The 24559-nt window shown below is 46.3% G+C and overlaps 2 protein-coding genes and 1 long non-coding RNA gene across 3 annotated transcripts in view; 2 read left to right on the top strand and 1 right to left on the bottom strand.

Moving 5' to 3' along the window:
* Scfd2 (sec1 family domain containing 2) overlaps positions 1-5671 on the top strand; it is a 446638-nt gene extending 440967 nt beyond the window's left edge. The window contains exon 9 of the mRNA XM_003471656.5: positions 3389-5671. Coding sequence (XP_003471704.2) covers positions 3389-3481 — 93 coding nt within the window. The 3' untranslated portion in view covers positions 3482-5671. The remainder of the gene's footprint in view (positions 1-3388) is intronic.
* A 4824-nt stretch (positions 5672-10495) lies between these two features.
* On the bottom strand, positions 10496-15066 carry Rasl11b (RAS like family 11 member B). Its single transcript, XM_063240743.1, has 4 exons — positions 14743-15066; positions 14089-14145; positions 12768-12844; positions 10496-11995 (listed from the first exon to the last, which is right to left on the bottom strand). The coding sequence occupies exons 1-4, from the start codon at positions 14882-14884 to the stop codon at positions 11525-11527; spliced, it is 747 nt and encodes a 248-aa protein (XP_063096813.1). The 5' UTR covers positions 14885-15066; the 3' UTR covers positions 10496-11524.
* Positions 15067-16655: 1589 nt separating this feature from the next.
* LOC134474070 (uncharacterized) overlaps positions 16656-24559 on the top strand; it is a 32792-nt gene continuing 24888 nt past the window's right edge. The window contains exon 1 of the long non-coding RNA XR_010044661.1: positions 16656-16929. This is a non-coding gene — a long non-coding RNA (uncharacterized LOC134474070). The remainder of the gene's footprint in view (positions 16930-24559) is intronic.

The following is a 24559-nucleotide window of genomic DNA, read 5'->3' as shown; positions in this document are numbered from 1 at the left end:
AGAAGAGAAGGAGAAAGAGGAAGAAGAAGGAGGAGGAGGAGGAGGAGAAACAGGAGGAGGAGGATGAATTCTCTAATAGTTAATCTGGGTACTATTACAAGTTTGATATCTCTGGTTAAAAAATCAAATTTCATCAGATAGGCTTATTTCAGACTCTACTGAGTATTTTCCATTTTGAGGCAAATTTCCCCATTTGAAGCCTAATGTTTAGAATTTAATGGACTATGTTAGCCAAATGCAGAGCCAGCAGTAGTTTTTAAACTTAAAAAAAAAAATCTAAAACACTCAAAAGTAGCCTGAATGCCAAAAATGCCTAAGATATAAAACTACTTAAGGACCACCAGCTATTACACTGCGTGTGAATGTTAGCAATGTGACCCTGCTTGCTCCTCAAATAGGAATTTTAGTCAAGTAGAATTTTTTTCTTGAGTTGATATGAAACAAATTTACCCCGTGTCATTTAACAGCCTTTGACCGGCGCCTCCCTCAGTGGAAGCCTTGCTACCGACCACAGCCAAATTCCCTGCTGCCTTCGCTGTCCTCTCGTTTCTGTGTGTTCAGTTGGTTATGAACTCAGTAAATCCAGGGCCGACTCTGTATCAGACACTGCGCTAAGAAGCAGTGAGAGGCCCGTGAGGGACACAGAATGCATCGAGGCACAGACGGCCCCAGGGACTGCGCAGTCTTGGAGGAGGCTGGCCTGGGAAGGTGACTGGGTGGCGAGGGGCCTGAGCACGTTGCAGGTGGATGGACAGGTTGTTGGGCAATGAGTAAGGGAACTCGGATGCACATAAAGACACATCCTCAAAGAGCCAGTTTCAGTGAAAGGAGGACCCCTGGGGAAGCAGTGTGGAGGCAAGGGTGTGGGTGTGGGGTGCTAAGCAGCAAGCCTGTTCTGGAGGCCTGGAACGCTGTGCAGGGGGCTGGACCTAGCAAAGCACAGCCAGGAGGAGGGAGGGGTTTTAAGCCCTTGACTGGCAGCTCTACCTCCCCTAGAGTGCTCCAGGAAGATGCAGCAAGGAGCAGAGTGAGGGCCTCGAGGTACAGACAATAACAGCAGCTTCATTTCCAGGCCCCTCGGGAGCCTGCCTTGTGCTAAGTATTCCACATAGTTGTTCACATTTGCTCCCGCGGTCGATGGCGTTGCTCACATCTCACAGATGAGGAAATGCAGGCTCTGAGCGATTCAGCAACGTCAGGGTCATCCAGCTGGCACGTGGGCCAGCTTGGGTCCAACACAGTCGGCACCCCTCACGCTGTGTTCTTAACCACTGACTTGGGAAGAATCCTTGGGCTCAGCTCCTTCTCTCAGGCCCCCTAACCTGTTTCCGGAGGGGCCTCCATTTTCCATCTGTTTCTTCTTACCCCTCTGCAGAGCAGGGCCCGGGAGTACCCTCCCACTCCGCCCTCCTTGCTGGGGGCTGTAGAGACCTACTTGTGTAGATGTGAGGGGGCTGGTCTTTGTCTTCCAGCTTAGAGGTAGAAACAAACCCCATGGCAGAAACAAGCCTAGAAAATGACCTGGGAGTGATAGATCATTGAGACTCAGTTATTGCTGCTGTCAAAGTGTTGGTCTCAACTGAGTCTGTAGCCTTTTTGCTCCAGGCTCCTCAGTGCTACCTAAGATCGGAGACTCACCCTAGCTCTCTCACTGGCCTTACCTAGCCCGAGAGGAATCTATCAGCTTTGCATGGAAGTAAAAACTTTAGGGGCCAGCAATGTGGAGGGGACTAGCAAGTCATGCTGAGGGGGCTCCTGGGTACATTAACTCCTACTGGCCTCTCTTACCTCAGAAAGTCTACTTCCAGTGAGTACACCAAGAATTTTGGCCTTTATGCATACATTTTTAATGGGCTTCCTAACTATAATCCAGAATTCCCTCGGAGACCAAGAACCTTCCTTAAAACTATATTTGAAATGTTATGTATGAATATATGTGTGTTTTTCGAGAGTTCTTAGCCTTTTTAAGTTTGAAAAGGTAACTGGTGGCCCAGTCACAAAAACCACTGTGCCGACAGTTACACAGTTCTTCCCAGTCTCTCCACACTCTGGACCTTCTGTTATCCCAGGCAATGCTGTGAACCCTTTTCCTGCTGGGACAGAGGAAGCAAGCGAGGTGAAGATAAATGACTCTCCAGTGACCTAACCAGTCAGCAGTAGAGCTCGGGTCTGCTCAGCCCAGCTGGCTGCTCTGGCCTGGGAGCTGCCATCCCCCTCCTCACCTGTTAGGTTCGCCGCAAAAGACCCGGGATGAAGAAAGGCCATCTCCAGGTGCACGTGTTCAGACAGTGTCCAAACCACGTGTGCAGATGACGAGGGGATGGCAGCATTTGCTCAGTGTCTTCAAACTCCCTTTGTCTGGCTTTCAAGGAAAAACTGGAAAGGACTAATTTCAGTGCTTTTCTACCAAAACATGAGCTGGCAAGCATTAGCCGTGTATATTTTTAAAGACAATACTATTTCAAAAACAGGTAAAATAGATGCTTCCACAGACTAGTGTTTTCAGAAACAGAGAACATTTTCAGTAGGTTTTTTTAAAGCTGTTTTTAATAACAAGGACATTATGAAACACATCTCTACACTGGTCCCGTCCACTTTCCCTCCCCTACTGCAATGGAGTGCGGGCTCCATTTTTCATCCGTGAGCTAGGGAATTAACAGTTGATTACTTCACTGACTTGGTTGCACCTCCAACAACTTTAGAGGACAAGAGGGAGGGAGAGGAAAGTGCCCAGACCAACTCTCACTCCTCCAAAGAAGCCCAGCCAGGCAGTATATGCAGGTGAAGCCCAGGCGAGCTGCTGCCTTGAAATCCCCGACTCAGATGCTGCGCTGTGGAGTTCTGATTCTAGCATCAACCCCCTGCTTCCCGGAGTCACCTCCTCAACAAGGACTGTACAGCAGCTACTTGTGTAAAACCCACCAGTCCTTACAAACACATCATACCCAGGCCTGGAAAGAAGCTCTCCCAGTGCTAGAGAGAGAAATCTGACCCCAGAGTAAGGTCCAGGCTGATGGAAGCTATAAGCATCTCGCAGTGAGCAGCTTGAAAGGCCCAAAAGCCCCACATGGATTAGAGGGCCCACAAGAGCCCTGGTGGAGGACACACTACCCTGGAGCCAGGACCTCCTCAGGCTTTCTTAGTGCGTCGTTAATTGAAGGTCTGGAAGACCTGCCCAGCTTTCCACAGGCCGCCCTTCCCAGACTGCGCTCCCTTCCCCGAAGCAGGTCATACACCAGGTGGCATTCGGTCTGTCACCCTCTCTCTTCTTCATGGTCCTCCACTCTGAGTCTCCCTCCAAAGACATTTGTTGAATTTATTTCTTATGATCAAATAACCCAGTGTTGACTTCCCTAACTTTCTTCGATGCATTTGCCCCTCCTGTCAGGTGATCATGCTGTCCACAAGACTCCTGAGGCCACTTAACATTCCTGAGCTGCTATTTGCAACAGACCGACTACATCCAGACCTTGGCTTCTGACATCTGCTAAGAAGATAAGACCTACCCAAGCTGGGAGTACCAATACCATTGTTTGTCTGAATTCCAGATATGCCTAGCTAATTGTGGGTATGACTACATCCTGATAAAAGGGTCTTGATAACTGTACAATGACTTACTTTATCTAGGTTGCTCTTACTCTTTAAAAAAAAAATTGTTCTTGGACCTGTAATCCCAGCTACATGGGAGGCTGAGGCAGGTGAATCACAATTTTGAAACTTAACCTGGGCAATTTAGTGAGATCTTCTCTCAAATAAGAATACAAAGGCTGGGGATATAGCTCTGTGCTCATTAGGATCAACCTAGTATGTGAGAAAAAGCAGTTTCGTGTTTTTCATTTTTTGTTCGCTTTTGTTTTGGCTTTTTCATTTTGCTAAAGGTATCTAGCTATCTTTAGCTGACCTAATGAGTGATAATTTCCATTTCTCTCTAGCCCTTCTTATATTCTCCTGATTTTACCTTATCTTCAGTAAATCTAAATAAAGGCCTATTGGCCAATATTGATAAATGACAAGAAGTCCTTTGATTTGATGTTGGTGGAGGAAAAGACAGGCATGCTTTAGAATTATGAGGAAAACTTTGGTTTTTCTTAAAGTTATATAGCTGAGGAGGGATTACATTACAAGTAGAGTCTGAGGCTTTGCTTCTCTGTTGATCTGCAGCATTTCTGAACAGGCGAGGATGGGACGGCTGGCACTGGGGGAGCCTGGTTGCCTACACATGTTGTAAAGCTCCCTGCCACCACAAAGGGCCACATTGTTCCAAGTACTCCCTGGGCAGAGATGCCAGGCCCTGGGGACAGCAGGGGAAGACGGTGCTGGAGGGCTCTGCCTGCCTGGGGAAGGCTTCCTCCCCTCCGAGGAAGTCTCGGGTAGGAGCTCTGTCCTCCCAGGGAGTCCGATTGTATCCACCACTGCCTTATGGCCTTTGCCATGCTAAGTTCCTGTTTAAACATAAAGCTTTCTTTTCTGTAAGTTTCAATTTTCCTTCTGATCCAAGAAGAAAGACCCAGATCTCCCTACTGAAATGATATGAGAACTCTAAGGAGGAAAAGAAAAAGAACAGCTTGAAACTCAGGCATTTCTTGGTATATGGTCAATGGAAATTTCCCGTGTCTCGGAAAGATGTTTGAAATAAGAAAACAAAATGGAAAACTGTTTCTAGTGCAAATTAAACAGGTACAGAAAATAAAATGTACACCAAGATAATCTGATTTTGTAAAACACTCATTTTATGGGAAAAAATAAAATGTAAGGTTGAAGATCACTCTGAGATATAATAAAAGTGGGACATTTTAGAAATAGATGTGATTTGCTTGCCCAAGTATGCTTTCCACTTAAAGCCAATTCTTTGATGGTGCTAAAATATAGAATTCAGGCATTTGCTTGCTTGTTTGTTTTTTGAGACAAGGTCTCAGTATGTAGCCCAGGCTGGCCTCAAACTCATGATCCTCCTGCCTCAGCCTTCCAAGCAGTGGAATTATAGCATATGATACCATGCTATCTTTTTTTTCTTTTTCTTTTTTTTTTTTTTTTTTTTTTGGTACCGGGGATCAAACTTACAACATAGTGCTTGCCAGGCAGGTGCTTTTGCTGCTGAGTTAAATCTCCAGCTCTATTTTTTTTTAATCCTGCTAATCTAAAAATTTTAGTTTAAATGGAGGAGAAAATGGCAATTGCCCCAAAGAAATCATAATGTAGGCAGAGATTAATATTTTCTCAAATTAAAACTGTAACCTGTTTTATGACTCAAGTCTGCATTCATTCATTCCGTCTCACATATTGAGCCTGCAATGAACATTCCAGGCACTCTGCAAGGTCCTGAGCCACCATCATGTATGAGCCAGACAGGCCCCTGATTCTGTGACCCTCGCGGAATGAGCACCCGGTGCTTCTCCTGACGCCTGGCCCTCTGTGAGGATCGTCTGAAGGTTAAGTTGCAGTCCATGTGTCTACATGCAAAGGGGACTTTCTGGGAATAGAAAACAAAACTGATGACAAGTGCTTACCCCTGGGCATAAATATCAAGTGCAAAGGCTAAAAAAGAAGTCTTACTCTATGTAGTTTGTATTGTTTTGATTTTTTTACAGCAAACATGTATTTGTGTATTTTCTTTGTGACTCTGTAGTTTTAAAAGTTCATTTCTACTTTATAAAAGAGTATCTAAAATTTATAGCTGATGTAACTGTGTTACTATGTTACCATGAAGCAGTTCTCCTGTCCTGACAGTGCTTTCCACCCTGCATTAAATATGGTCACAGGTAGCCTCCAAGAGTCGAGGGGAAATGGCACAAACCTGGTTTATGATCATCGTTCTCCCATCTCTCCTGTCATTGACTGGGGGAATGAGCCAGGCAGACAAAGAGGTGGATAGAGGAAGGATCTGGAGAAAAGGGGAGCTGGAAGAGGGCGTCTGTGAGTTTGGTTGGAATGAAAAGGCAGGAGGACAGGACAGAGCGCAGCTTTATGATTTAAAAAAGCAGGAATCTGATAGGAATTTAGTATATATCCTGCAAATAGCCTTCAACAAATAAGGAAAAGGACGAAGACTGGGGAAGCCAATCATTTTCCCCATGGCAGAGCCTCCTGGACCTCTCTGGGACTACCTCGGTGGAGTGCTCGTGTCCGGGGCAAGGGAGGGATAGAGAGGAAACCAAGTCCAGCACCTTCTCCACTTCTGGAAGGTGCAGTGCTCAGAACAGGCCTCTGAAGCCTTCTCTGGGTTTCAATCCGTTTTCCACTCTCAGCACCAAGGATCACTCCAAATCCCGGTGTCCAACGTCTGTCAAATCCAGATGACCGCGGATCCACCTCACAGGAAATTTAGCCACCCCCAACACAGTGACTAACACAGGGCCCCTCAGAAATGTGGTCCTCTACTGTTGAGGACACCAACAAATTACTTCACAAAATTACAAAGTAGCAACAAGAGAACGATATTAGATGATGATATGAGATGATTGGAGAAATCCTGGGGAAATGAAAAATGGAGGAGGATGACACCGTGGTCCACCACACTTCTAAGATGGTCTAAGCAGAGATCAAGAGCAGGGTCTAGAGCCCAGTCTCATGGCTGTGTTCTGCTCTGACCTCTCCTATAGAGTGATTCGCTTCTCTTCATGTTAGCCAACAATGACATTGAATAATGGCACCTATTTCTTTGAGTTGCACTGAGAATTAAAATATCCGATGTGCATCTGTTGACAGCGCCTAAGAGTCACTACCATTGGTAATAAGTGTTTGATGACTGCTCATACAGGGGCAGGAGAGAACTTCTCTCATCATTCATGTTAGCCGCTATGCAGAATCTGTGATTGACACCCTGATTTACCACTTCACCCTTAGTCAAATGTATCCATACTAAAGGGACACCCCCAGGCACCCACCCCATGTCAGCCTCCTGAAAGTGACATAAAAGGGCCAAGCTAAGTGCTGGTGCTGGTTTCCCCTTTTTGAGGCCTGGGTGTGACTGTTTACCATCTAAACTGTGACTGGCCAGAGCCAAAACAAGCACATACATGCAAATCTCCTGCCAAGGTCTTCACAGGCCATTTTTTATAAACACAATCAATGGAGGTGTAAATACTTAGAAGCAATTGACTTCTGCTTTTGTAAACTTCCCTGCATCCTCTTTCCAGCAAGCATATTGGGCACAGCAAAGTGTTGGAAATGCTCCAGGGCTGTGTCAGCCCAGCGTTGGCCTCAGAGGGCCAGGGCCTATGCAAATAGTTCTGTTTATGCCTCTGCCCCTACATTATAGAGGTATTTCCATAACAAAGAATTCCATCACTATTATTTATTTTACCCTCCTTACTAGAAATAGGATCTCAACAACAAATCATCTGGTATTACAAATGTTGTCTACCATCCTGTCCAGGAAACATCAAGAACTCCATCTCTATTTTAAAAGGAATTTAAAAAGACAAACCCAGACAGTAAAGGGTTGGCAAGCCATAAGAGAGAGCCATGGGGATGGCTGTGGTCTTGCTGCCATCAATAAGAACCTTAATCCTGCTCACTTCTCAAATGAAGGCAGGAAATTTCTGGAACTTTCTGGAACTTTCTCTCTTTAGACTTTATAGGTAGTGCCAGCAACCCCAGTTTTCCTGGGTTGTTATTCCTTATAACAGACAGGCTGTGATTCCCTCTGGGCCGTCATTCTCTGAGGGCCTATCATGAGTTCTCCACAGACTACCAGACAGTCCCATTTCCCCTCCACCAGGGCAGGATCAGTTTCCCAACTGCTCCTTTATGGGAATTTGCCTACAAGCTTGTTCATTTGCCCAGAACGTAGATTTGTTTTATCCCTCTTGGGGTATAAGATGAGTGTTGAAATCCCATTTTTCTCCTAAACAAGGGGCCCTCTGTAAAGACGCCCAGAGCTTCTAAACCTCGGGGCTCAGAGAGGCTGGGTGGAAGACTGCGGACTGGCAGTGCCTCATCCATGTGGCACAGGGAGAAGCCAGCAGCACTGGGAGGTTCCGCAGTTCCTGTGACTGCACACGGGCTGGGAGCCTGCAGAGGGTTGAGAGTGGTTTTGATTTGAAGCAGGGAGGAAACTCAAAAGCCAGACTTCGTGACAGATACGGTCTAGTTGGTTCTAAGACAGACTGGCAGTCACCCCCACCCTGTCGCCTGGATGTCTTTATTCTAGAGTGGGGCTAGCGGCCAGCAGCAGCCGGCTGATGGCAACAGCAGATGTGGCCTAGCTCTGAGGGGGGCGTAGGGCCAGAGAGGAGCTGGAGCCAGTAGCAGATGGGAGGTGGAAGGTGGGGGAGCAGGAGGAAACTGGGGGCAGGCAGAAAGCATAGGCTAATGGAAGGGGGTCTCTGGGAGGAGCCGGGACCAGCAAGCTACCGCGAGAATTTAAGCTGTGGCATTAGAAAGACCCGGGGTAGAGACCTGGATCTGTCACTTCAGAGCTGGGCCAGCAGCTTCATTCTTCTGATCCTCCTTTTCCTTTTCTGTAGAACACTAAAGACAGGCAGTAGAACTATAGGAAATGTTCACTTCAGACCTTCCCCCAAAACTACCCAGCATATAGGTTGTCAGAAAATGTAACAGAAGGAATCATTTTAGCGTCTCTGTGGTCCTAAACAGGTAACGAATCCCTGAGCTTCGGTTTCCTCATCCATTCAGGAGGAATCTCCTTATCTTCCCCAGGATTTGGAAGATTCAAGGAGAATGTGTACAATCTGGCAGGTTGTAAATGTTCCGTAAATTCAGATCCCTTGCCCTCCTCCAAGGCTCTGTCCCCAGAGGGGCACACGTCCCTGCCTTCCCTGGCCAGCAGGCAAAAGAAGTGTCCCCACCTAGGAAGGAGCCATCTGTTCTCAAGGCCAGGGGATGGTAGTTCAGAAATTTTTAAAAGGAGATGATTAAATACAGAGATACTACTAATGAAAGAGATGAGAAAAATAATGAAATCACGAAGCCAACGTCACAAAAAGATAAGAGGATACATTGCAGAACTGTCAATACCTAAGTCAGCCTCAGACACTGGACAGAACCAGGACTCGGGCAGTTTCCAGCTGGGATGTTGTCTCCATTTCCCCCCAACCTCTACCTTGCCGCCTCCCCACAAACCACGTCATCCCTCTGGATGGCAAAAGCTCCCGAACCCTTTGTGTCCAGAATGCCATGTGGGAGACTGAGTCCTGTGCAGGGTGAGGGCTGAGGGGCCATGGTTAGGGCCAGAAGCCAGGGGGTGCGAAGGCAGACCACACCTGCAAGAGGTCCGCACAGGTGCAGAACAATGTGAAGGAAAGCGCGTGTGGCAAAAAGCTGGACACAGGGAAACTTCCCTTCCTTAGTTTAGAACATGGGTAAGAGACCGTGGGTAAAACTCACTCACTGGGCATTGTGAACACAACTACATAGAAGGAAACCAGCGAGTTGCAACCTCTAGTTAGGTCCCCATCCACACTGAGTAGCCTCCTATTGATACCATTCCTGTCCTGTCCCCAAGGCATGCATCCTTCTCAAAGGCACAGGTAAGCTCTATGTGGAGAAATGTGCTCAACCTGAGAGCTTTGGGACCTCATCAGAGCACCACGGAGAACAGCAGCTCCAGCCTGGGAAATGATGTGAAAGCCTGACCCCATGCCATACAGAGAACCCCAGAGCCACTCGGGGTGGCTGCTTCATGGCCCCGCAGCCCCACACAGGCAAGCAATCTTGTATGTGTGCTGACACGGAATGTTACACAGGGACGTGAACACTGAGCCCAGCCAGAAGACACTGATTCAAGTCTTTGTGAGAACATGAGCATGTCACTCAAAACTAGTTTTTTCTCCTCTTAAAAGATGATGGCATTACCTCCCCTTTCCTCCTCACAGGGTTATCCTGAGGCCTAGACAAGGTCAGGTATGTAAATGCTACCTGAACGAACATCAGGTGTGATTATTCACCTATGAAGGTGGTGACTCAGCATGCATGGAAGGTCTTTCAGGCCCAGATGGGAGAGGAGAGGCCCTGCCGGGGTGTACATACCCTTGTAGGAACTGCTGCGCAGCCTGAGAGGAATGGCTGCAGGCTTTTATGTGAAAAGAAAGTGTATTTTGGGATACAATATACCCAGAGGCTTACCAAATTAATCATCTACACAGCAGCACTGATCTTGCAGAGAAGGATCTATACTTTCAGGGCTTTGCTAAAAGATGTGTTTAATCAGACGTTTATCTTAGGGTTTACCTAGAAGATCATGAAGGAAATGGTGTAGGAATTATGATACTCCTGAATAGAAAAGCAGCAAACTGTAACACACCACTCTCCCAGGTTGTGCCCTTAAACGTTATTTAACCTGTGCTTCTCTGAGCCTATTTTGTCACCTGCAAAATAGGGATACTAAAATGTATTTCGCTAGTTTGTTCGGAGACTTCAATGACCCCTGGAGGGTTTAATGCCTGACTCAATGTACACAATAAATAAGATGATAAGTAACATTTTTCCTGAAGGACACAGGGTCAGCATTCCGATGAAGACCAAGTCAGATATCTGCTCTTTTAAAATGAGATTTATTGTACATAAAATAAATTAATTACAGTTTAAGCCAAAGCATAAGTGGCTTTTTAAAGTGCATCTGTGTAGGGGATCTGGCAGGCAGACCCCGCATCTGGACACTCTGTAAGACAGCGTTTCTGTATGTTAGCTGCCCATTACTGTGACTCAGCCAGGCCTAGGAAACAACCCATCATTGCCATAAGCCAGTTACACAAATCACACCAAAATCCTTGACACTTTTCTGTACCTGGTCCAACAGTTAAAAGTAAAAAATAAAATAAAAATAACAAGGAACTATACAATCTTGCAGTTAGTCTGGGGTTGAAGAGTATGAGTTTCCAGCCACTCGACACATATCCAACTAAGCACCGCCGTCCCGTGTGAGGGGAGCCAGTGCCTCCTGCAGACCACGGTTCACAACGGTCAGTGTACAGGATATTTTGGCCCATAAACTTGAGCCCTTTCGTGGGAACAGAGATTTGTTTTCCTCCTTGTTCTTTAAAGAAGAAATGTGGGCATCCTTCAAGTTAGAAATGTATCCTGTAACAACAGTATTCCAGAGAGGCAAACCATGTTGACAGGAGAAAAGCAGTTCTTCCTCTTGGGAGAAACAAAAAAAGAAGTGGGAGGGGAGAAAAGGAAGCCTACAAACACTTAATCTGTTCTTTCATTCCCACCATCAACCACACCAATATATCTGCCTGAAACTACAACTGACCATCATTATAAGGCAGTTAAGAACAAAAACCAAAGCAAGTCTGTCTGCCCTCTTCCCCACTCTAAAAAATAAGAACAGACATGTTGTGTGTACAGGGAGTGGCTTGGGGGCTCACTCAGGCTCATCCATCTGTCCCCCTGTTCCAACCGCACTTCCTTTTCTGTAGCAGGTCCACAGGCCCCGGGGCCTTCACTATAGCCCATCCTGGGACCAGTGAACTACCACCAGCATCCAACCTTCCCAACCTAGAAGCACCTCCGGGCCTCTTCCTGGAAGACCAAACCCCCTTGATTAGTCAGTCACACTTCAAACGGAGGTGACAGTCCTGACTTTGGCAGAGAGCGCTTGCTTGAACCTTCTCTTCAGGTCCTGCATGTTGGGCGACTTGGGGCGGGGAATGAGAGAGGTTCTTCGCTTCTCGGGTGTGCTGCTGGGCTGCTGTTTGTGACTCACTTCTTTGCACAGGACGTGGAAAGCGTTATAGACATCGTTGTAATTTTCACTGACAGACACTTCATAGAAGGAGCAGCCCAGCATGCTGGCCAGCTGCAGTCCGAGCTGAGGGTCAACCTGCTTGATGTGCAATAGGTCAGCTTTGTTAGCCACGAGCACCACGGGCAGCCGGGAGCCCAGGTGGAGCTGCTGGACATGCTGGTGGAGTTGGCCAATGAGTTCATAGCTCTTGTGATCAGTGATGGAAAAAACGATCACCACAGCGTCTGCCCACCGGATGCACCGATTCAACTGCTCATTGCAGCTTAAGCCATTTTCTTGGGCCTGGAAGAGAGGGATGACGGTGAGGCAAATGGTGAGTGCCACAAACAGCGCCGGCTTGGTTGGATACTGAATTCAAAAGAGCCCTTCACGGTAATGCCGAGTTGCAAGTCATAAACATGTTACATCCCCACACACTTCAGCTTTCTTGACACTATGTTGATCCAGCTGCACGGAGTTGGAATAAATAACAGTGCAGCTCACCACACTCAAGTGGAAAATTGACCTGCAGGGAACTCCATGCAGAGAGACTTTGTAGTTGCACAAAATGGGAAATTAACTGGCTAGACAGTAAGTCTGGGGAAGTAAAGATAGGAGCTGGAAGCATTTAAACCTGGATAACTGCCCAGTTTGGAAGGAAAAAAAAAACCACTAACATGGCTCTTTTGTCTGTAGAGTAACTTTCCACAACATAAAAAGTGATTCAAAGTATTTGAAACTATACCTCAATATTTGATTTTTAGTGCCAAAGACATTTATGTAAAAACTGATCTTTTTAATGATAGCAAGGAGACTTTGCCAACTCCAAGTGTTTGGTTTGGTCTTTCCTGCTGTGTTGAATGCTCCTAACAGAAGGATTCTGTCCCTCAGCCAAATCTCCCAAATGGAGCCAGGCTAAAACCGAGCAGATACAACTGACGTGTCAAACAGTATATAAAAGTCTTGGCCTGACCCCCCAAACCCCATCCTTTTGCAGGAGCTACTTTGAGAACTAAACCATTCCACATCCAGCAAGGCTCCCATCTGACCAGGTTACGGTGTCTAAGCTTCTCACCTGAATACCCGGAGTGTCCTGAACTTGTATGGCCAGAGTTTCCCCTTCTATCTGGACTTGTCTGGTATACAGATTACCTATGGAGACAAAGAAAAAAAGATTACACACTTCCTTCATGTGTGACTTTAGAACATTGTGAGGGTTTTTTTTTTTTTAATGTTAGGAAAAATGTAGCCTGCAGATATACAAAAGAAGATACAGTTTATTTCTACTTAATGGGCTTTTTATAAAATGTTTTTAAGACCAATTGAAATTTTAGCCCCATGTATAAACTATGTTTAATTGGTTTATAAGTTTTTTAAAACCTTGTCTAGTTTTAAATGGGGTTTCCATTTTTGGACTGTTTCCTTGAAGCAATTTTTTTTGGACAGGGTCTCACTATGCAGTACAGGCAGGCCTCAAACTCACCGTAAATCCTCCTGCCTCAGCCTCGAGTGCTGAGATTACAGGTGCACATTGCCACCACCACCACCCCAAGACTTGAAGCAAATATTCTTTGCTTTAGCATGTATGGAATTTGTTTTATTTTAGTATGCTATGGTTCTTTGATCCTAAGTTTATGTTTTGGCCATGAGATATGCCTGGGTAGGCAAATATGGTGAGTAAAAGCACAGCTCACATTATCAGCTAAACTAAAAATATCACATGAAAATTAACATCAAAGCAAAAGGCTAAGGCGGCTTTCTTTGAGATGGCTTATGTAATGCCTTTCAGAGAAGCCCCTGTGGGCTCTTCATCCAGAATACAGAGTAAAGATCTGCTAACAGCAATCTATTAACAGTGCATAGGGAGAAAGCCCATAAGCCTGCCCACTGGCTATTCTTAACCACTGGGGAAATACTCATCCTCTCACTGATTCAGCAACTCTCCCCCTAAATTCTACCCTTTAGTTATTTTTTGTTGTTAGGAAAAAGGAACTTTAGGTTTGTAACTGTTCTCCTCTGGCCTTTGCTTTAAAAGGTCACCTCTGAAAAGCAGCCAGCAGAGAAAGGGGTGGGGGAGGAGCTAGCCAGAGTTTTTTATGACTTCTGCAGACGTGTTTTGAAGGGAGAGGCCCTGGAGTACAAAGGGTGCTTCCAACTGGGGTCCCTATAGTTAAAACATACCAAGGGAATACTTTCAGGCACTCGATAAAATGATGAATGGGCTTGGAATGGAAGGAGGCCAGATGGCAGCTGGGGGACGGGCGGAAGAAGGGGCATGCAGGGTTGGAAGTGGCAGGATCCTGATGTGCAGACTCTGGGCAGGAACCTGCCGGGAAGGCACTGGGAAATGGGCACAGCAGTTCTCCTGACAGCCCTTCCTCAGAGCGCCTCCTCACCTGCATTTCTTTCATAGTCTCCGATGAATCGCTTGGTGAGGAACCGGACCACCAGAGCTGCAGGTCAGAAAAGAGAAAGGGGAGAGAATTAACCCTGGACGTGAGATGCGTCTCCAGCACACCCGTGGAACACAACTCTAGAAAGCCACGAAGGAAATTCCTGCTCGTCAGCTCCCAGACCTGTCTTCCAGACACGGACCCATCTTCCAGACCGGGGAGGAGTGGCAGGCCTGATAAACTACCGTTCTGCCAGCCGGAGGGAATCTTTGCACACCCTGTCCTGTGTGCCCAGTTGGCCACACCTAAGCCGGCAGGCAGGGTCTCCCCAGTCTCGCAGAGCTCTGGAGGGGTTGCGATCACTCAATCTCTGAGTTCAGACATTGCCAGACACTCAAACCTCCGAAGTTCTAACCCCTGGGGCGCCGGTAACGCCCGAAAAACTTCCTGGCCATTCTGTGGCCCGGTCACCCTGGCCCGTGGACGCAGAGGGGCGCAGGCGGCTCAGGTCCCTCCCGAGGCCGCGGCTCCCCAGGAGGCGGTGGGCGCCGGCCACACCCCACCGCTCCCCTCGCCTCCTCAACTGCGAGTCACGGCGGGGAGAGGGGTCTCCCGATCGGCAGCAGCTAGGAGCGCGCGGTCGGAGCGCGGACTCACCGGTCTTGCCCACGCCGCTGGCCCCCACCACGGCGATCTTGACGAGCCGGCGGCCCGCCGGCCCCAGACAGTAATCGGCGGCGGCGGCGCTGCCCGCGGCGGGGTACTCGGCGATGGTGCACATGTTCTGGATGAGGCGCATCGCCGCTCCGGCCGGGGCTGCACCGCGTGGGACAGACGGGGGCTCGCGCTTGGGGAGCTGGCAAGAGGAACGGGACGCAGCGTCGGCGAACAGAAGAAACTGCACAAGTAAGCACGGAGCGCTCGCTGGCGGGGGCGCAGCTACCGGGGTCGGGGCTCGGGAAGGGACTGAATGGGGCAGCGCGCGCGCGCGCAGTTTTCTCCCGGGAAGGCTCCGCCCCCCGCCTCTTGTGGCCAATCGCAGGTCGTCTCGCCAAGGTCCCGCCCCCTGGCGCAGCTACCGAGCGCGGCGTCCCAGCCAGTGCTGGACCTCGTGAGGCCAGCGGGAGGAGGCGGCGGGAGGGGAGAGCAAAGTGCGGGTCCCACCGCGCGCCCAATGGCGAGCGGCGCCGGCCGGGTCTCGCTGCGCCTGCACCGGGCGGCTGCTGTGGTGGCGGAGTCGCAGGTGTCTCGGGTGCGAAGAGGCCGGCTGGGCGCTGGGTCCCTCTGCCTGCCCACGTGCGCGGTCCCAGCCTCCCACGAGCAGCCCCCGGACACCCGCGCTGTCTCAGGGCACCTTCATTTGGGGCGTGATTGCAGTGACTTATGTGTATCTGGGGTGGCATGTTGGATCACAGACCTTCAGCTAGCGTTGCAGTCACTAACAAAAACCACCATCCCCAGCCGAAGCCCCCCCTTCAAATGTGACATTTGGTTTGGGGACAAAATATCACTTGTTTCGCTCTAGACCCACGTTCTCTGGCTCTGCTAGACTTCCAAAGCTCACATGAACGCACACGCGGTCGAGCGCCTGTACTGATCCCCCCAGAGGCAAATCAGGAGAAGAGGTAATTATAGAGCAGCCTTTCTAGCCTGGCACACAGTCTCATCCCCCCTAGGAGCTGGAAATGTTAGGAAAACAGTCTTGCCAGCTGCAGCGGGCTCTTATCAGGAAGCAGAGGCCTAAAAGGTCTTATGCTTAGACCCTGGGCCTAAGGCTCTTCAAGAGTTAGTCAGAAATGACGTGGTGCCAAGGAAGATGTGGGTTCTGCACTCATAAAATCATATAGACCAACTTCCTCCTCCAACCTTCTGTAGCTGGCACCGACTGCAAACTGTGTCAGCACCACGCAGGCTGACCACCTAACTCATCCCCCTACCACATCCAAACCCGCAGGCCTCACCTCAGACGTCCAGGGGGCTTTTATCTAGACGCACACAGCAGACTGTGACTCTGTGTACCTCCTCATTAAAGGCTGAAGTGTATGCGCCAGGTGTCTAGGCTGACTCTCTTCTAACTTGAACCTAATTAAGCAGGTAGTTGACACGATTTACTAGCTAGACTCAGCTCAGACAGCAATGAACTTGTCCACAACAAGTTTAGCGGTTTGCAGGAATTCAGGTGACATAGTCTTAAGCTGCTTTGATAACAAATCTTGTAGGATTGGCAATCAGCATGATGAAAAGAGATCATTAGAATGTAAAATGGTGTGAGGTCAACCATTTGAGTCAGAAAGAAAGAGCATTTCCAACGTGCGTCATTTCTTTCTGTGTGGTTTAAATCAAACTGGAATTTTATAAAATGAAATTTAGCAAAACTATAATTACAGGTAACCATGTACTTTTTAAACCCCTCCCTTCAAAACAGCCTACAATTCTGAATTCTGTCATGTTTACATGGTAAAATGATTATGTAGTCTACAGTGTTTTTTAAAAGCTATATTTCACTGACACATGTGTGTGCAAACACACACACACAACAGAGTTATGGCAAAAGTTGTCAAGAATTTCACTTTGAATCATTTTAACTTCCGGGGCTTGGTTTTCATTTCCATGAGGCTGTACCAAACCTGTGATTTTTCTGTCTGCATCACAAAGGCTGAATTTGGTATCCTTATTTTAGGTCTAACTGATCTGGCTGTGCTTTAAAAAACACAAAACAGGAAGAAAAGAGCTGAAGATGGGGAAAAGAAAGGAGTGTTTTCAGATTTGAAACATCTGCCCTCCAGCCCACGCCACTCCACCCACCCAGGAGAGGACACAAGTCATCCCTTCTTAGAGATTCGGGTAATTAGTAGAGAAAGAAGGAGGCCGGCAGGGGAGGTAAGGCATAAGGGGACGTTTTTCGTTCCAGGCTGTAGGGAAGGTCCTGTGAGGTAGGACCATCATTTCTTCCCATTGCTGCAATCTACTGTGCCTCTGCCGACCACCACAAACCTTAGTGGCTCACAGTTCTCTGAGTGGCCCAGGCGAGGCTGGGTGCCTCTTGCACCAGTCTCTCCAGCTGTTGCAGTAAGATGATGGCTGGGGCTGTGTCATCTGAAGGCCAACTGAGCTGGACATTTAAGGTGGCTTCTAGACTGGCACAGCTACGTTTCTGCTGAAGGCCTGGGGCAACTGGGAGCTCATGATCCCTCACAGCCCAGTGGCCAACTTCTTTTGAATGAAATCAATCAGGAAGTAGAAGCAACCAATCCTTTAAGGCCTGTGCAGTGAAACTGGCCCAGTAATACATCTACTTTGTTGTTAGTTACATGGTCATGGAGTTCACCCACCCACAGGGAGAAGAAGGAACACTATTCCCATCGTCAGCTGGGAATAGTGACAAAGAATTTGTGGCCATGTTTGTTCAGCACACTTTCGTTTTAAAATGAAAAACAAATCTTTAGGTAAAAAACAAAACAAAGCCAAAAAACTTTTCTAAAGTCACATGTCATCTGATGGACAGAATAAAAAGTCTAAAAAGATTTTAATACTTAAAGTAGAATATTCATGCTGAGATGATATGGTACAATACTACACAGTAGTTTAATCTCTCTCTCTCTCTCTGTCTCTCTCTCTCTCTCTGTCTGTCTCTCTGTCTGTCTGTCTCTCTCTCTCTCTCTCCCCCCCCCCACCTCCCTCACTAAAGGGACTTGGGGAGGAAAGAAACAAATATTTTGCTTTTTTTGATTTTGCCTTGGCCTCTGGAGTTTCTATCACCTCCTTTGATCTTTAGCATTGATCTTTAATGTGAAAATTTCCAGAAATAATTCAGAGAAGCCCTTAACATACCAGAATATAAATTCAATAAATATTCATTGAACATCTGAGTGCCATGATATACCAGGCACTGTTCTGGATCTTGGGTCTGCACTGGCAAACAAGGCAGACACAGCCTGTGTCACCACTGTAGTTACATTTAGCATGGGAACCAGAGTAACAATTGGTACAGTGTGAGGAGACGCTCAGACAGGAGAAAGTCAAGAGTTATGAGAACATGTGGAGCTAAAAGCCTGGACTGTAGCAGTCAAGGAAGAATGTGTGAAGCTTAGCTTGACTGAGGAGCTCAGTCATGTATTATTGCAAGCATGCATGTGTGCACACACGTGCATGAATGTGCAAGGAGACTGCGGTGTACAGGAGGTGGGAGGATGGCTGGGTGAGCCGGGGCTGAGGAAGCAGCATTCCCCAGCAGAGGAGCTGCTCAGTAAATACATTCGTGCGCCTGTGAAATGAGGGAATAAATGCATTGACAGGCTGATAGTTCTCAGTGGGTAGACAGAAAAGCCCTGGTGAATTCTAAGTGGCACACACATTGATGAAATAAACCCAAGAAGCTGATGTGGTCCTCCCTTATTCCGTGGGAACTTACCCCGCGGGACTAAGATGTGCTGCTCCTTTGCCTGTGTCACCAAGTGTTGCTCCCAAAGTGGCCATGTGAGTACCAGGGATGTGGAAAGAACCAGAATTTTTGTGTGCAGGTTTTTGGGCTTTTTTTGAGACTTGTGTCACCTGTGCTTGTTGGATCAAGACAGGGGGCTGCTACCTCTTTCACTGCCAGCAGAAGCCCCAGGCTGCCCATTGCTGTCTCTCAAAACCCACAATGCCAGAGACTGCACGCTGGAAAATTGCTGCAGAAAAGTCCAATATCTGCACAGCAGAAAGCAAGCAAGCCCCAGAACCTGCCTTCCTTTTTGCTTCTGTCCTACAGAAGTTCTCTGAGCATAGCTGCTTAATGAAATTGACTTGAGTCCATTACCCGACCTGCAAGGGAGTCTGAAAACTTTCCTGTTTCATTTTCTAGCTTCAACAATACATGAAGACACAGTAGAAATGGGTAGAAAAGTAAACATATGGGGCTGGGGATTTAGCTCAGTGGCATAAGCGCCTGCCTTGCAAGCAGGCAGTCATGAGTTTGATCCCCGGTACCGATAAAAGGGAAAAAGAGCAAAAAAAAAGTAAACATATGATAACCTCTGTACTTCTTCCGGAGCCCAAAGAGCACAGAGAACATGCCCCAGAAAACATTTGATTTTCAATTATCAAAGAGTATAGAGAGTCTTCATACTTGCTTTTGTATAATATGTATTGATACCCATCTCTGCGACTTTGAACAGTCTCCACATATTCTGGCATAGAGAACATAGTTTGAGTTTATGTGTTCAGAATCCTTTTTTTCCTAATCCTTCCAGTAAGAACATCCCAGTTTTCCTTGGAAACGTTCCCTGTTCTACTCTCTTGTCCATTACGTGGTGCTGGGGGGAGGAGAGAGTCCCAATATCTAATTCCAAGGGTGGATGCCAATCAGCTACAGGGAGCTGTTCAGAGCAGGGTCAATGAAATCCCCTTCCTCCGAAATCTGCAGCTCCAGGTAGTCAGCTTGGTACCTCATGGGAGAGCTGGCCTGGGAACAAAGCCAGCCATAGAAGGCAGAGTGAAGAGGCAGAGAAAACCAGGACACTAGTGGCATATTTTCCCATCCTACATTCTGCTCTGCCAGAAAATCCAGACTTATCCAAATCTGCAGGCGCCAGCACAGTTCCGCTCACAGGGTCAGCTGGTTTGTGTGGGATCTTCGTCATTTGTACTGAACAAGCCTTCGCACATCCTGTCCTCATGGGGTCACGGTCCCCACATATGACATACAGCAACTGCTCTCCAGTGTCAGACATGCCCCCATTCACAGCGCTGCATCCCACCATTCCGACTTCACTGGGCCTCACAAATACCAGACTGTCACATCTTTTTATTTCCCCTTTCAGACACTCTACCAGTGCCTTTCTGAAATATATTAAAGCCAACATATAATTGAGAAGGATATTAGTACATTCAGAAAAGGAATTTTATTCAGCATGAAAAAGTGATTTAGCAAGCCATGTAAAAACACAGAAGAACCTCAGGTGTAATTACTAAGTAAAAGAAAGAGGTCACATACTGTGATTCCACTATATGACATTTCTGGGGACGCATAACTATGAGAATGGCAAAGATCATCAGTGGTTGTTAGAGGTTAAACAGATGGTATGCAGAGGATTTTTAAGGGCAGTGAAGTTACTCTCTATGATACTGTAATGGCGAATGCATGTCATACATTTGTCTAAACCTATAAAATACCACGAGTGAACCATAACACAACCAATGATTTCTGAGTGAGTGATAATACTATGCCAGTACAGTTCATTAACTGGAAAAATACAACCCTATGTGTAGGATATTGATATTGAGGAGGCTATGTATATGTAGGCTAGCAGTTATATGGGAAATCTCTGTACCTTTCTCTTGTCTTTGCCATAAACATTTAGCATCTCTAAATATATAATGTCTAGTTCTTTTTTTGGAAAAAAAAAGGATATCATGGTGCATTTGGTCTCAATTCTTTCTCTGAGGTTTTAAGTGTTTCTTACAATATTCCTGCTAAAATACTACTGGCCCAATTCAGCATACTTCCAGTGATAGGAAGCCTTACCATCCACAGCAATGGGTATATACTGAGTTGGTATCTTCTCTTTTTTCTGGGGCTACTGTTCATGGCTTGTATCTAAATGTCCCCCAAAGTCTCATGCTGTCATAAGTAGGGCTTTTTGGAGGTGGCTGGAGCTAGGCTATGAGATGCTGGGATCAAGGATGTGATGCAGAGATTAATTCACAGTGTGATTCTAGAATTAAATATAAGACAGGAAAAGGGCTCATCATTTGTCTCTTGCTGCTTGCTGCCTCTCCCTGCTTGCTCTGCGATGCCCCTCACCGTGCCACCCTGCCTCGGAGCCAGCCAGCTACGAACTGAAACCTCACAAACCATGAGCAACAATAAACTTTTCCTCCTTTAACTCTGGATGCCAGCATATATTTAAGTATCACATGGTTTCTCTGGTACATAAAGACTAAAATGTATAATAGATCTTGTAAAACAGGAAGAAAAATATCCAAATAGGAAGGGGAACAAGGGAGGGCGGAGGAAGAAAGGAAAGAAGGGACAAGAAAAAAGGAGAATAAAAACCAAAAATAGAAACAAAGCTTTTGTAAATGGGGGAAAGAGGAGTTGAAGGGAAGATAGGCAAATGGGAAAAAAGAAGAAGCGAGATACATCATGTACAGGCACAAGTTCCCTATGATGGATGTGATCATTACGTATATACAGAATATACCAATAAAATTATTAAATAAATAGAAAAAATTTCAAATGTCAGGTATTGTCTCTCAGCAATGAGAAAAGTAACTAAGACAGCTGCCTTCCAAGAGGATGGCTTTGGCACGCTCTCTAGCTTTCCCAACACCTGGCCCACCTTTGATTTACCTCCCACGGCTTTTGGAAAGTACTGGTAAGGAACACAGGGACAGTGGCCGCTGCGCCAGCGGCCTGTGAAGGAACGGGAGGCACAGGGCCTGTCCCTAAAGGACAACTTGTAATAAGAGTTTTTAATAGTCAAATTTTTAAAGAGAACCGTCGTTTGGGAACCAGTCTCTGGATTAAGGAAAGGAGGAAATTTCTTTTGAGAGATCTTATCTTTTAAGAGATCACTGAGTATGCAAATAGAGACTAGACGATAGATTGAAGCATGGCGGGAGACTTTCATGCGGTGACTCTGTGTTAGATATGGCACAGGCCGGTGCGCTGCATCCCAGGAGCTGCTGGCACGCAGTGGGGGCTCAGTGGTGTTTTTCTTTACATTGTCAATCGGTTCTGGACTAAAAGACAACCCAAATCCCTTGTGTCAAAACCAAAGTAGGAGTGAAGGAACTCAATTAATTAAAAGAGGATGCAAACACACACGCACACATATATGTACACGCACACACGCACACACACTGTGCTGCTAGAAAGATCACCTCTGGACTAGAAAACTTTAATTTGAAAGAAGGTTAATACCTTAAATTTGAGAAGGGGGAGGATGAGCCTGGATTGGGCCCTCTCTCCCTCTGCCACATACCTTGGTTGGTTTCTATGGGAGCAAGATAGGCCACATTTGTCCCTTCCACAGTCAGGAGAAAAGAAAACCTAGTGTTCCAAGTTATATTCTTCTGCTACACAGATTTTATCTCTTTCCTTCTGAAAGTTTCCTTTACTCTCTTTCTCTATTTCAAAGTAATACAGAGCTGAAAGGGAAAGAAAAAATGAAAACAATTCTCTTTTTTATTTTGCCCAAAAGCTAAGATTTTCTTCTCTCTTACTAGTCGAAGTCATTTTGTGGGAACACAGCACTGATTTGATAAACAATCTGAGGGCAACAACTCAGAACAAACTCCATTTTTAAACATTACTTGCAACAATTAGTGAGTTTTCACTAAGAACAAGAAAAATCTCAATCTCCACTTACCCAGAAACTTTCGGAACATTGAATGACTTCAGGAATGGACATTATTACATTATTAATAAAGCCATTTTTAGGAGTTCCCTTAGCTAAATGGAAAGTCTAATAATATTGCCAGTAGACTGTGACAATGTTCTTTTGGACCATTTCCTTCTTTTTTTTCCAGCAGAACAAATGCTGGGACCATGTCCATCTGCCCCTTCTGCCCCTCCTGCCCCTCCCCATCTGCCCATCATTTGTCCAAATGATAATAGAGCAGAAATAAATGGGTAAAAGTCTCAAGCTCACAGGAGTGAGTACTTGGCTACTTGTTAAGATTTTGTGATCAGAATATAATGCGCTGGAAGAAAAAGTTCAGACAGATTCAGACAATCAAGGCAATTGTTTAACAGATCTCTTTGGTCTCAAATTCCTAAGATGATTGGACACACCTGATATTTGCCCTCTTTTGCTCCTGGGGGTGCAGAAAAGTCCACGTAAGGACATTTTAGGCATCCCTATTGACACACAGCAAGTGTCCTCTCCCCAAAGCTTGAAAGCCTTCTCGTAATGAACCGATCTAGAAAGAAATCAAAGCTTTGCACAAATATTCACCTGTGATCTAGGAAAAGAACAAGCGTCCCTTTCTCCTACTCCTTACCTCAGGTGGAAAATGACAAGGTGCCAACCCACTGATTCTCATTGCTTCAGCTGGTGATCAGAATGGCAGTAACCATTTAAATCTTTCTAAGCTCTACATAATGTTGTTGTCTCGGAGCTTAGAGATGGAGTCCCAAGTTAGAAGAAGTATATTAATTAGTTGGTTGGTGACTGTGCATCTGGTGAAGAAACCCATCGCCACCTAGAAACATTTTCATTCTAACAGTTTGCAGTGTGCATGCATATTTCTTCTGATTAAAAAAAAGAAACTACATAGCAGATGAGAAGTTTTTGATGTGCTGGTTTTTAGGAAATGCACAATGACTAATATACTCACTTCATTTGACAAGGGTGGTTTCTATATAAAGAAACAGTGTAGCCCCAAAATAGAAGTTGCACACGGCAGAATGCGGCTGGTAAGGAATCACACATTCCAAGCATGGGAGTATGAACCTTGGTATGCAAGACAACTCTGCTGGGAATGTTTGTGAAGCCCATTATTAATTATTATTAATTCATCTGGAATGTAAAGGTATCCACCTCAGGACCTTAAGTGTTGCAAGCTAGGAAAACTCCAGTGTCATTCAAGACAATTATTAACTGGACCTAAAAAGCAAACAAAACTCATTTGTTTATTTTTGCAATGAGTGTGAATACCTCTTCTACCCAGAAGATATATTTATCTCAATGATAAAATAAATTCCAATCAGTTCTGTGTCAGGAACTAATAAGATCTATCATAAGAGAGAATCCACTAAATTATGCAAGTTTTATACTTTTACTTCCTCATGATGAGAATGAAGAGCTATTTTTCCAGCAGCACTGCCTGTTAATCAGTGGTTGGCAGATAGAGTATTTATAGCTCATCAGATCCTCTGCTAAATTCTTCAGTGCCTGAGCCTAGATGGGAAGATAGGAGGAAAGATTATGCCGAAGTCTTTCTTGTGTTCATTTGCCAAAGCACACAGTGCAGCCAAGAGCTGGGATAATCCTTAACTCCCCTCCCCAGTCAGAGATGGAATCATTTCTTTTGGACGAGCTGTTTCTTTGCATTATCAGCTAGACCCGTTGCGAGTTCAGTTCAGGTTCTTTGCAGTTACAGTACACACCAGCCTCCGAACACTGTGAACAATATGTAGGCTGTTGTTCTGCTCAGGACCTGGCTCCAAAAGTTTCTCAACAAATCATTAAAACACTCAGTAGTCCCCTTTCCATCATCATGAAATAACCTGACCCACAAAGAGGTACCCTTATGGTGTTATCTACCCCTGTTTCCCTTCACCCTTCTTCCCCAAGCTGCAGACAGACCCGTGCAACTCAGGCTGTGGCTCAAGCTTGTACAGTTGTCCCTCCAAACCTGCAGCTTCCAAGATCTCCCTGGAAACCCACATCCCCAGATGTTCCAATTCTTATATAAAGCAGCACAGTACTTGTATGGAACCTACACATGTCCTCCTGTGTACTATCTATCAATCATCTCTAGATGA

This window comes from Cavia porcellus, unplaced genomic scaffold (genome assembly GCF_034190915.1).
Source record: "Cavia porcellus strain 051 isolate PalLab524CR breed Dunkin Hartley unplaced genomic scaffold, mCavPor4.1 scaffold_30, whole genome shotgun sequence".
Taxonomy (NCBI): Eukaryota; Metazoa; Chordata; class Mammalia; order Rodentia; family Caviidae; genus Cavia; species Cavia porcellus.
The sequence above is the reverse complement of the archived record's forward strand: the minus strand, read 5'-3'. Positions and strand labels throughout refer to the sequence as shown.